The following is a 12,722-nucleotide window of genomic DNA, read 5'->3' as shown; positions in this document are numbered from 1 at the left end:
TGTCCTGGGGGCGGCTGGGATGCAAATCCTCCTGACTTCCAACCCCCAGAGCAGGAACCCGGGCTGGATTTGAATGTGGCCTTTCCAAGCTGGGGATTATGGACTTTTAATAGGAGGCTGGCGTCTGGGGACAAGGCCCGGCCATGTGCGGGTATTACCGGGGCAGCTGTGACCAAGTCCAACAGACCTGGTGGCTTAGAGCTGCCCCTTAGATCTGCGTGCCCCCTGCTCAGGAGCCCGAAGGCCACACTGAAGTGTGGCAGGGCCGCGCTCCCCCGAGGCTTCAGGGAGGGTCCCCCCCCTCCCCTCCGGCTCCTGGGGGCTCCAGGTGTCCCTGGGCTGTGGCCACGTCCCTCCAGCCTCAGCCTCTGTCCTGTGTCTCTGCGTCCAAATGTCCCTCATCTCGCAGGGACACCAGTCACTGGATAGGGGCCCACCTTACCCCCTGTGACCTCACCTTAACTAATTACACCTGCAAAGACACGATTTCCAGATGAGCCACATTCTGGGTTTCCGGGGGACGTTCCTCAACCCCCAAGTGCAGGTGGCGAGGTGCAGAGTGTGTGTGCCTCGCTGGGAGGGTGGGGGCAGGACAGGGACCTCGGGGCTGCCGTCTGGGCACAGACCTCCCTCCCACCAGGGGCCTGGGGTGCCGGCCGCCCGGTAGGGTCCCCTCTGGCCGCATCTGGGCGTGTGCCCTGTAAGCAGGACACACACAGCCCAGGGTGTGTGAGCGTTTGGGGGCGTGGGGCCTGGACAACTTGGGTGTGCTCAAACCCCGTGAGCCTCAGGCTTGCAGTCCCAGGGAGGGGACCCGGTGGGGACGGCAGCAGGCAGCGTCTGGAGCTCCTCCTCCCTCCCTCCCCGGGCCCTCTGTCCTCCCGATGGGACAGGCGGTCCTGAGCAGGAGTGTGGGACGCCAGCCTTGCCTCGCTGTGACCACACCCACCGCCCCGCACCCCGCACCCCAGCCTCGGGGCCGTGCCGGGCTCCAGGCAAACGGGCCTCCAAGAGGGAAGGCTATGCAAAGAGGCCAGATTTGCATGAGCAGCTGTCCTTGTTTCCAGAGGGGTGTGGGCGTTCGGGGAAGCTGGAGGGGGTTCCAGTATGTACAACCCCTGGTCGAAATCTCACCCCATGCCTGGTTGGGGAAACGGAGGCAAAATCTCCAACCCTGGCAGCAAGGGACCTGGGGGCTCTCACTTGGGGGGCAAAGGACCACCCCTTCCCAGAGGCCATCAGGAAAACGGCCCCAGCGTGGACGCAGCCTGGTACCCAGGCCCCAGGGGTCCCAGCCCAGCCCCTCCCCCAGCTGCGTGACCACGGGCAAGCCCCTCAGACTCTCTGGGCCCAACCCCTCCTCCACGAGTCGCAGGGAGAGACCAGCAAAGAGAAGGCGCCAGACAGACCCCCGCCCAGCTCAGCAGGCCAGCGGTCAGTGCTGTGGCCCCTCTGTCCCCCGCGTGAGGCCAAGCGTGGAGGCGGTGGGTCGGGGGAGGGCAGCGTGGGTGAGCCTGCCCGCCCAGACAGGCGCCGCTGGGAGCCCCTGCCTCCTCTCCCGACTGCTTGGGCAGACGCTGCCCCAAACTCCAGGGCCCGGGGCCTCGGGGCCACCCGCCAGCCCGGACCCGCCCCAAGCACTGGCTTTCGGGCACCCCCTTCCCACCCCCCTGCCTCAGACAGAGAGACTGTCCTCCACCACCCGGGAAGGCAGAATCCTCTCCAGGCTGCAGACCGGGGGACGGGGACCAGAGTGAGGGATGTGGCCGGGGCCCCCACCCCGTCCCACCTGGAGGCTGGCAGCCCTGGGCACCCACCTGCCTGCCTTCTCCCCGGCGCCCTGGCATGCGGCTGCGGGCCAAGGTGCAGAGTGCAGGCCACCCATCGGGGTGCCCGCCCGCCAGCTCTCTGCTCCTCCTCTTCCGCCTGGCACCTGGGCAGCCAATGCCGTGCACCTGATCTCTGCACAGCAGACCCACACGCCTGCCGTGGCCAAAGGCCCACCCCCCGGCCCCGGCACTGAGGGCCAGCCTTTCCCGGCCTGACCTCGGGCACAGCTACAGGGGACCCCATGTGGGGGTCGCTGCCAGGCCACCTTGCTTGCGGTCACGCCCCCCACGGGCTGTGCCCCCCGGGTGGCCTGAGGCCTGGGGCAAGTCCCGTCTGTGTCACACCGGACGCACCTGGGTCTCTCTGTCCAACAAGGGAGGTGGCTGACCCCAGGGTGCGCAGCCCAGCCGTGTCGTGGGGGACCGGCGGCCGGGGACTGCCCCTCCCCTCCTGGGCTCGCACCCTGCGTATCTGTCAGGCTCCCCATCCGCTCTGGGCCTCTGTTTCTCTGAAAAATGGGAACCTGAAAAGCCCGGCTTCTGAGAGTTTGTGGGTCACACCTGAGAACAGCCTGGACGACACTTCTGTAGGCCCCTTCCCCAAAGAGACCCCCAGGACCCCCCTCCCCAAACCGCCTCCCAGGGATGACTCATTCCCTGAGCTGGGGGACGGGTGGGGGACAGCATCCAGGCCCTGCCCTCTGCCTCCACCCCCCCCCCCCCCCCCCCCCCCGCACCCGGGCCTCTCCACTCTGACCTGTCAGCCACCAGAGGGCGCCCCAGGACCGCGAGCAGAGTCGAGGAGGTCCGCGCAGTGGAAGCCAGCTTTGCCCCCAGACACACAAGGGATCACGGCCGGGGCCCATCCCCTAGCCTTGCTGGGGGCCTGCCCAGGGAGGATGGGGCTTTCTGAGGTCCCTCAGGAAATAAGGGGCCCCAGGTAAGTGGAACCCACAAGCCTTCCGGGCCTGAGACCCTGTGGGCCAGATTCTGAAGGGGAGCGGCCGCGTGCGCCGGGTCAGACTACAGCCCCGGTAAGATGTGGGGGGGGGGGTCTGCTGGGCCACTCCCCAACTCCGAATGACCAACCTGGGCTCACGCCCATCCTGCCAGCCTGGGGCCTGGGCCGGCTGGGGGTCCTGCCGGTGTCGGGGAAATGGACAGTGAGGTGGTCTCCCCAGCTCCTCGAGCTCGTGGGGCACACGGTCTGCCCCTCACTTCCTCTGTCCCTGTCCTGCCCCTCTGTCTCTGCCTCCCGGGCACCCTGCCCCAGCCACCCCAGCCCCGTATCGGGCCATGCTCCTTTCCTGCCTACAACCTTCCATGGCTCCTATTGTTGAAATAGAACCTTAACCCGCCCGTGGCCCCTGCCCTGCCCCTGCCCATCCCCCGCCTCCCTCGTCTCCGCCTCCCCACCCCTGCCCATCCCCCACCTGCCTCTCTCCAGCCATCCGGACCCTGCTTTGCTCCCTGTCTCCCCCTCCCTTCTGCTGTCCCCCCACCTCTACCCGACCAGCACTGGGTCCTGCCCCGGGTCTCTCTCCCACATTTCCCGGTGTTCTCCGGGGAGCCTGGCCCTCTGAAGTGACCTGTCACGTACTTGTTTGCCTCGGGTCTGCTTCCTGGTCAGACCTGTCAGCCGCTGAGTCCGCCACCGTCCCCACCCCGGGCTCAGAACCAAAGCCGTCGGGGAACAAAGGAATGAGTGGGGGGCTCAGCGAGCCTGCGGGGCTGTGTCTGGGCGCGAGCCGCCGTGGGGCCAAGACAGGACAGCTGGCAGGTCTTAGTGCCTGGGACAGGCAGGGTGTGGCCAGGCTTGGCTCAGGCTGGGGTGCCTCCGGGCCCTGGGACCCACCAGCGCTGTGTCCCTCTGTGCGGGGAGGGCCGCCCCAGGGCCCTGGGACCCATCCGAGTGGGCCTCCCTCACCCTCACCACAGTTGGCCCCGGACGGGATTGGGTTCACACGACGCCTGCTTTTGGGGGAGAGACCAGGTCAGGGAGGGGACCAGTCCCCCAGGCCTCAGACCCCGCCCCAGAGCAGGCCGCCCCCAGGGACCCACAGAGGCACAGCCGCGGCCCAGGAGGGACGCAGGGGCGGAGGGTGTGGCCCTAGAGGGGCAGCCCTCCCCGGGGTGCTGGCTGCCACACTGGCTCTCGTCTGCGGGGAGACTCTCGGCCTCTGTACCACCTTTGCTCTGTGTCGTAGCACAAAAGCCACGACCCAGAGAGGGCCCCCCGGCCCTGGGTCTCCTCCTTCCCCAGGCCTCCCTTGGGTCTGCATGAGGCCCCGACTCAGGGACCCTCAGACAGGAAGGGTCACTGCCCTGGCGCTCATGAGGGATGCCCCCTCCGGCTGCTCCCAGCAGGAGAGGGCAGGGCAGGCTCTGGGGGCCAGGACCCCTGACCGCAGCCTCTGGGCTGACCCGGGTGCCCACAGTGGAGGCCAAACGCCCAGTTTAAGGGCCACCCGTGTGGCGCAGCCCAGACTCGCACCCTGCCGTGAAGCAGAACCGGGTCTCTTCCCCCGGCTTTCTGGAGCGGCACGAAGGAGACACGCCCACCCGTCCCCTCCAAGGCGCTTGGCGGTCAAAGGCGGACCTGCAAATAAAGGAGTGCCTCCCACAGCAGGCGGCCGTGCAGAGGTGTGGAGGGCTGGGCCCAGGGAAGGGGTGCTGTGTCCCGCACGTGCGCACACACCCCCGTGATGGGGCAGGGGCTGCCGGGTAACGCTCCCTAACAACCGGGTCCCCGTGCGAAACACGGACGTGACTCCACTGCCCGTGGGCTGTGGTGTGTGTGGGGGGCGGGGGGACAGTGTCCTGAGCAGAGCCCTGCGTCCTTGGAATCGCTGGAGCTCCCTCCCCCGCGCCCCGCGCCCCAGGGCCCCAGGGAGGTGAGCGTCCAGGGACCAGAGGGTGTGCTGTGCACCCGCCAGGTGTCTTCGGCCACACAGGTCTTGTCCTACAGGGGCAGCTGGAGCTGCGGAATGCGGCATCGGGCCCGAGGACCACAGCCCCGCCAGTCCTCAGCTGCCCCCATCCTTCCTCGTGGCCTCCAAGAAACCAGTCCCCCTCACCGGGCTCTGCGAGGGTTGTCACACACGGGCCTCTGTGGACTCCCCGCCTCTTGGCCCCGTGGTGCTCCCACCCACACACCACCCCGCACCCCTTCTGTCACCAAACACGTCAGCACTGTGCCGGGTGTGAGGCGAGACACAGACAATGAACAATGAGACACGTCGGAACTAAAGAAAAGAGAGAGGGGCTCTTGGGTGTCCAGCTCTCGATTTCGGCTCGGGTCGCGATCCCAGGGTTTTGTTGAGCATGGAGTCTGGTTCGGACTCTGTCTCCCTCTGCCCCTCTCCCTGCTGGCCCGCTCTGTCTCTCTCAAACATTAAAATAAGATAAGATAAAATAAGATAAAATAAAATAAGATAAATGTAAAAGAAACACCGAAAATAGCTGTGGAAAAAGTGATTATAGGATTTATTTGAGCAGGTCTGTCTATGAAGGATGACCCATTGAGAAGGTAACATTTTGCAAACGACTGAAGGAAGGGTGGTCCATCTGCCTGTCATTCATTCGCTTACCCTCCCCCATCCATCCACCAGTACATCTGTCCATGCATCTGTCCCACCACCCGTCTGTCTGTTCATGCATCCATCTAACTGACCCATCAACCCACCTGTCATGACTCCTCCATCCATCCATCCATCCATCCATCCATCCATCCATCCATCCATCCATTTATCCTTCTACCTACTCATCCCTCTATCTGTCCATTCATCCATCCATCCATCTGTCCATCCAACCATCCATCCACTCATTCATCTATCCATCCATTTCTCTGTCCATCCATCCACCCATCCATCCACCAGTCCATCTGTCCATCCATCTGTCCCACCACCCATCTATCTGTTTATCCCATCCATCTAACTGATCCATCTACTCACCTGTCATGACTCATCCATCCATCCATCCACTCATTCATCTATTTATCCCTCTATCTGCTCATCCCTCTATCTGTCCATCCATCCATCCATCCATCCATCCATCCATCCATCCATCAATCCATCTATTTATCCCTCTACCTACTCATCCCTCTATCTGTCCATCCATCCATCCATCCATCCATCCATCCATCCATCCATCCATTTATCCTTCTACCTACTCATCCCTCTATCTGTCCATTCATCCATCAATCTGTCCATCCAACCATCCATCCACTCATTCATCTATCCATCCATCCACCCATCCGTCCACCCATCCGTCCATCCATCCATCCATCCATCCATCATCCATCCATCCACTAGTCCATGTGTCCATCCATCTGTCCCACCACCCATCTATCTGTTTATCCATCCATCTAACTGATCCATCTACTCACCCATCATGACTCATCCATCCATCCATCCACTCATTTATCTATCCGTCCATTTCTCTGTCCATCCATCCATCAATCCATCTATTTATCCCTCTACCTGCTCATCCCTCTATCTGTCCATCCATCCATCCATCCATCCATCCATCCATCCATCCATCATCCACTCATTCATCTATGCGTCCATTTCTCTGTCCATCCATCCATCCATCCATCCATCCATCCATTTATCCCTCTACCTACTCATCCCTCTATCTGTCCATCCATCCATCCATCCATCCATCCATCCATCCATCCATCCATTTATCCCTCTACCTACTCATCCCTCTATCCATCCATCCATCCATCCATCATCCACTCATTCATCTATGCGTCCATTTCTCTGTCCATCCATCCATCTATCCATCCATCCATCCATCCACCTGCCCACTTTTCCACTAACCCTTCAGTTCATCTACCCTCCCATCACCAGGCATCAGTCCATCCGTCTGTCCTTTCCTCAGTCCACCCACCCCCCTCTCCATGCACCCATTCGTCTCTCCGGCCACCCACTCAGCATTCACTGCCTTCTCTTGGACACCTGGACTCACAGGAATGAATGAGTCAGTCCCAGCCCTCAGGGTGCCCACATGGCTGGTGAGAACGGCTCTTTCACAGGCGCTGGGCAGCTGTGGGGGGAGCAGGGGAGGGGCCGGGCAAGGCACCGTGTATAGCGTGTCAGGTTCTCATGTGGTTTCTCCCTTGGTCTGTGTATCTCACAGACAAAATCACCATCCCCCCCCCCAACCCCGGGGCAAGGCCTGGCCTTCCACTCATCTGGTCTCCCCCACACCGTAGCCAAGCAAGGCTGGGAACTCAGTAGGCGCCCAATAAATACTGGCTGGGTGACTGAGTCATCCCTGCTTCTCCCTCCTCCATTCATCCCGTTTTGCTGTTGGCTCCGCCACCTGGCCTCCCTGCCGGTCTGTGGCCCGAACCTGCTCACCTGCCCCGCTCCTGGCTGAGGCCCAGTCTGGTTCTGGCTCCGAGACAGGCCCCAGGGGCAGCTTCAGAGGGCCCGCCTGTTGGCTGGAGTGCCAAGCCAGCAGCACTAGCCAAGTGGACAAGGACCCTGGCCAGGAAACCGCCTGCCATGGCCTCAGAGGACTGGGGACAGACCACCTAGTCTGGGCTTCCTGCCCTCCATTCTCCAAATGGCCAGGGACACCCACCTGAGTCTCCAGCAAGGAGGGGCCTGATAGCTCACCAGATGCCCCAGGAGCAGGCCCTGCATGAACCTTGAGGGGGCACAGCAGCCTGCTGACGGGGCAGGGTCAGCTGAGGCCGTGTGCAGTGGCCGTGGGCGGAGGGGGGGTGGTGCCCCCAGGGCCCGACCTGGCTCGGAGAGCCCCTGACTGTCCCCTGTCAGGTCACACCGGAAAGCAAAGGATGAGGGCGAGAGCCCGAGGAGCACGTTTTCGGGGTGATGTCACCAAAGGGCACCAGACCGCACATCCTTGCAACGGTTGGATGGATGGTTTAGCATAAAATCAAATCTCGATTTTGCAAGTAGTTGGTGCAAATTCCCAGCAAAGGTATTATTACACGGCCCTGCCAGGTGGACGCTGGCCCCAAATCCCAAAGCTGACTTTTCTGCCCAGAGCGAGTGCTGTCCAGGGCCCCTGCGAGGGAGACCACGCCAGGCTCCAGCCGCCTTGGACCCTCGTCACCGGGACTTTGGATTCTCGGGGCTGGTCCTGAGGATATCCTCTCCGAAGGGGAAGGAGGCTCGAAGGCTGGTGGGAGGGGAGCCGGCGGGGGGGCCCAGGGTTCTTGCGGTACAGTCACAACACCCTTCTGAAGCTGAACCCCCAGCACGAAGCCAGTGCCGGGGCCCCAAACTCCTGCGAAACGTTAGCTCCGTCAGGAGAACTGCGGCTGAGCCCCAGCGAGCAGGCGGAGCGGCCGCCTGTGGCCGCCCTGGGCCCCGGCCCCAGAACGGGGAGCAGGAGAGGAGCTCGGGAAGGCGGTGATGCCTGGTGACCTGACCTCGGACCACAGAAAACACTCGGGGAGCTCCCCGCTCGCCCACGGGATGCCGGGCAGGACTCCGCGTCCCGGCTGGGAGGGGTGAGTGTGGGCGTCTGATTCTGCCGGCAGGGCTCAGCCGCAGGCAGGCGACCGCGTGGGCGGCCGGCTGGGGTCCAGGTATGGGCCTGCGGGGGGCTCCCTGCCCCCAGCTCTGACCGTGCCGGCCTCCCTTCTGAGCCCTTCTTTCCTCCGACCCCACCAGGTCTGGTTGTTGCTTCCAGGAGGGCGGACGGGGTATCTCCGGTCCCTCCGCGGTCCAGCACAGCCCGGGCACACGTGTGTGACAGACACGCACGCGGACAGGCAGAACACGTAGGCGTGCCCACGCGCCCCACAACGTGCTTGCACACTCGCGTGCACCTACATGCACGTACACACGTGCATGCACACGGCTCCAGCCTCGCGCCTCGGAAGGGAGAGGGGCAGGGAGCACAGGCGGCAAGTGGAGGAGAAGGGCGGGGGGCCGACCGTCTCCTGCCTCCGCGGTGCCCGTGCGCTGACGGTGCGTCCAGCTCAGTCTGTCCGGCTCGGCTCTGGGACCCGCCAAGGCAAGGCCTCTCGCTCGCCAAGCCGGGCACACAGTGGGAACCGGTCACCTCCGTGGAGTGATGTTCACACGGCCCACGAGGGACAAAGACGTGGGCAACTCAGGAAGGACTCCCCTCTGGCCTCTGTCCGAGTGCGGTGCCCAAAACTTGGGGGTCCTCAGTGTCCCCTGCCAGGGAGGGCGGGGAACCCACCGAGATGCCGATTCCTGGGCCCTCCCTAGACCCACTGCGTCTGCGTCTACACTGGGAGTCCCAGGCGACTCGGTGTCCAGCGGCCGGAGACCGCTGCCTCGGGGGTGCTGTGCCCACCGGCCCGCGCGGACGGGAGTCCGTGCAGGGCAAGCGTCTAGGGCTCAGGTGCGACCAGAGCCGCCAGTGGCCAGGATGGAGAAGAGCCTAAGTGTGCGGCTGGGCGGGGCAAAGCCACGTTCCCCGGCACCGCTGCCACGCCCCCAGGGACACGCGCCAGCCAGCACAGGACCCTCTTTGGAGAGCCTGGTTAGCTTGAGGAAGACAGAGCCGTGGCAGCGCCCCCCCCCCCCACCCCGGTCCCCCCACTCCACCCCGCATCCGTCCGCCCTGCACTAACTGCCCGCTGTATGCAGATACCTCTCCAATCAGCTGAAGGGCCTGGAAAAGGTCTTTGTAAAGGTGTCCCCCCTAGACCCTCTCTGGGGGTCCCCCTCAGCAACCCGCCCTCCCCCTCCCCGGCCGCTCTGTCTCCTGCGTCTGCACTGCCCGCTCACGTCAGTCCCCGGGAGGGCAGAGCCTCCTGCACACAGCTCGTGGCCCCTGCATGAACGCTGTGCCCCGTGCTCAGTGAGGCTGGAGGGAAAGTCAAGCTGAAGGCCACCAGCTGGGAAGCCTCTGGCGGTGCGTGCCCTAGGCCGCAGACCCCGTGGCAGCCACGCACCCCACCCTTCACCAGCCTCAGTTTGCCCAAGTGTCTTCGATGAGCCTAGGCTCCTCCCACGGCAGCTGGCCTGTGGCCCCCCGGAAGGAAGGTCCTCAGTTCTCAGTCCTGGGTCCTGGGTCCTGGGTCTTTGGTCCTGGGTCCTAGGTCCTCGGTCCCGGGTTCTCCCCCAGGGTGGGGCTCGCAGGGAGCTCTCTGCAACCTCGTGGCCAGCCTCCCGTGCCCCCCAGTGTCCCTGTGCCACCGCCCAGGACCCCCAGAGCAGGCTCCTGCACGGCTCAGGGCACGCCCACCAGCCCCTTGCCCTCCGGCCCGCAGCCCCAGGCCAGCACATGGCCCTCCGGGAAGCCTCCCCGGGTGCCTGGGTGGCAACATGTTACAACTTAAAAAATATGGAAACGTACACAAAACATAAACTTGGTAGTGTCATGACCTTGCCCGGCGGCCAGCCCAACAATGGCCAATTCAGAGGCGGTTTGGCCTAATCTGTACTCTGACCCCCACCCCTCCCCGCCAACTGCTTCAAAGTGACTCCCGACCCGGCACAATCGTTATCGGGAAGTAGAGCAGGGCACACCTCCAGCACCTGGGCCTCTCGCCCCTGAAGTCTGGTTCAGAAGAGGGCGGGCGGGATACACACGCCGCCGTGCCTTCTGTACTCGGTTCCAGAACAGCGGGCCCGCTACCAGCACAGGCCCAGCGAGGATTTTTTTTTTTTTTTTTTAGCCTCGCTCTGAATCAATGGTTTAAGCCATGAGGTCGTTTGCTCCACGAGTCTTTTTCATGCTCAAGTTGTCCTGCTGCCGACGGGCCCCTCCTGAACCTTTTCGGCGGGACGGGCTCGAAAGTAATTTTGTTTTCAGATAAACGGGCACAGCAGGTGACGCCAGGATTCCCGATTCTGATCCAAGGATTGATCCGTATTTCCTTGATGGCTATGCTTCTATTTCTTATACCCAAAGTCCCGGAATTTAACATCCTATACCTAATCCCAAAGTGACAATACTCCTATCAGGAACAACGTGGTCTCTGGGTGCCCTGGGCCTTCGCGTGCCGGTGAAAACACCGATCGTGGGCGACACTGTGGGGCGGTGCCATATCGCATTCGACTAACTGAGGGATGTTGTTTCCGGCGTTTGGCTGATACAACCAGCACACCGCTGCGTGGCCCGTGTGTGTGCACCATTTTCCATCCCCCCCCCCCCCCCCCGGGTCTCTGGGTCAGTTCCCGATGTGCGGGAGCCCTGCCTCCTCGCCCGCGGCATGGGGGCCCCGTCAGACGTCTGGATTTTCGCCAATCAGATAGGTGAACGGGGCATCAGAATGTACTCTTCGCTTGTATTTTTCCTGCCACGAGTGACGTCGGTCATTTTCTCTAAGTGCAAAGACCACGAGCCCCTTTTCCTATGAACCCTTCCCGTCTTGGGCCCACTCTCCCGGAGGCGGTCTGTCATTCTCGGTCCCACATCACATGTCCTTTACGAGTGGGTGCTGTATCAATCCTCCGCCTGTGATGGGAGTCGTAAATTCTCCTTCCAGCTGCTCGGTTGTCTTTTTGACCTTGCTAATTTCAGGCATCGTCTGGATTTCAAGCACAATTAGACATGTTTTCCCTGCTTACAGGTGTTTGCAGAATGAGAGTTTCTACAGGATCCGCGTGACTTCACTTCAGCGTTTATATTTAAGCCTCCGACCCACTCAAACACTACTCCCGTCTGCTGTGTGTGAGACAGATCCGAACTCACTTTCTTCCTTCCTTCTCTACGGCCCTCCCTCCTCAGTTCTTCCACCATTAAAAGACCATCTTCCTCCTTCGGCTTGGGATGTGGATGTGCGGACGCAGCTCGCTCATTTACGCGTTCATTCAGAAAGGATTGACTGAGTGCCTGCTGTGTGCCCTGGCCTGTCCCCTGGGGCCCCGTGGTGGCTGTCTCTCCGCCTCCCTCTGGCTGTCTGCCGAAGCGTTGTACTTCCAGAGAGGCTCCCTAGTGCCAGCCTGGAGTCTCCAAAGTGCCCGGCACAGGCTGGGACCCACTTCATTCATTTTTCTGCAAATACAAACTGCTGGCTGTGTGCGGGCAGCACCCAGGGGTGGGGAGTCAGGGGCGAAGGGCCAGAACCGCACTGGATCCGCCAACACAGGTGGCTTTCTGGTGGGGGCGGGGGGGGGGGGATACATGAAATAAATCAGCCCGGGGTGCTCAGTGAAGACCTGGGAGGTGTCTTGTAAGTGACCTGTCCCTGACATGGCTAGCAGGCAGTTATCCGTCTGCCCTGGGCAAGGTCCCAAGAGAGGCTATTTTTTTCTGTTCCTCCCCCAATGCTCCACTTCTGCACCCCAGGGTGCAGGGAACCGGACGCCAGGGGCAGTGCGGAGGACCTTGCAAACCTGACACCCACCCGCACCCAGGGAAATCCACAGGTCCAGCCTCAGCCTGGGGCAGAGGGCCAGAAGGACAAGACGCCCATCCTGCACGGCCCTTGAAAACACCTTGCCATGACCTGCCCAGCGGTCAACCCCACCGACGACCCCTGACAGACACTTCGGGCAGCCTCCACCGGGCTCCCGCTGGGCGGTCCTGACCGGCTTGCCTCCCGGGTCCGATGGCCCTGGTGGGCACGGAGCCCACCCATATTTCTCCACTCACAGAGCCAAAGGGGGGGCAAAGGGGGGGGCGCGCAAAGTGTTGGAGGAAGAGCTAACAGGCCGCCCTCCGGGCACCGAGAGGGTCAGTCCGGGAGTGCCCTAGGGCGCCCCTCTTTACCTCTGTATCCCCACCCTCTGTCCCGTAACGCGGGTGCCCGAGCCCCACCCGACTGGCCTGCCCGGCCGCCCGGCTCGATCGAGGTCGCCGCACCTGCCGCCCAGCGCCTGCCTTCCCGGGGCTCAGCTGGGAGCGCCTTCCCCGCGGCAGGTGGGCGTGGGGGGCGGGGCGCGCGCGTGGGCGCGACGGGGGGCAGAGCAGAGGCGCGCGGGAGGG

The 12,722-nt window shown here is 63.0% G+C and overlaps 1 protein-coding gene across 1 annotated transcript; it reads left to right on the top strand.

Annotated features, from left to right (window-relative positions):
* The first annotated feature begins 2,581 nt into the window (after positions 1-2,581).
* On the top strand, positions 2,582-5,632 carry LOC111556744 (decreased expression in renal and prostate cancer protein-like). The gene is made up of 2 exons (XM_023240190.2): positions 2,582-4,472; positions 4,798-5,632. The coding sequence occupies exons 1-2, from the start codon at positions 3,531-3,533 to the stop codon at positions 5,053-5,055; spliced, it is 1,200 nt and encodes a 399-aa protein (XP_023095958.2). The 5' UTR covers positions 2,582-3,530; the 3' UTR covers positions 5,056-5,632.
* The last annotated feature ends 7,090 nt before the right edge of the window (positions 5,633-12,722 follow it).

The sequence above is a fragment of the Felis catus genome, chromosome D1 (genome assembly GCF_018350175.1).
Source record: "Felis catus isolate Fca126 chromosome D1, F.catus_Fca126_mat1.0, whole genome shotgun sequence".
Lineage (NCBI taxonomy): Eukaryota > Metazoa > Chordata > Mammalia > Carnivora > Felidae > Felis > Felis catus.
This window is presented reverse-complemented; position numbering and strand designations above follow the sequence as displayed.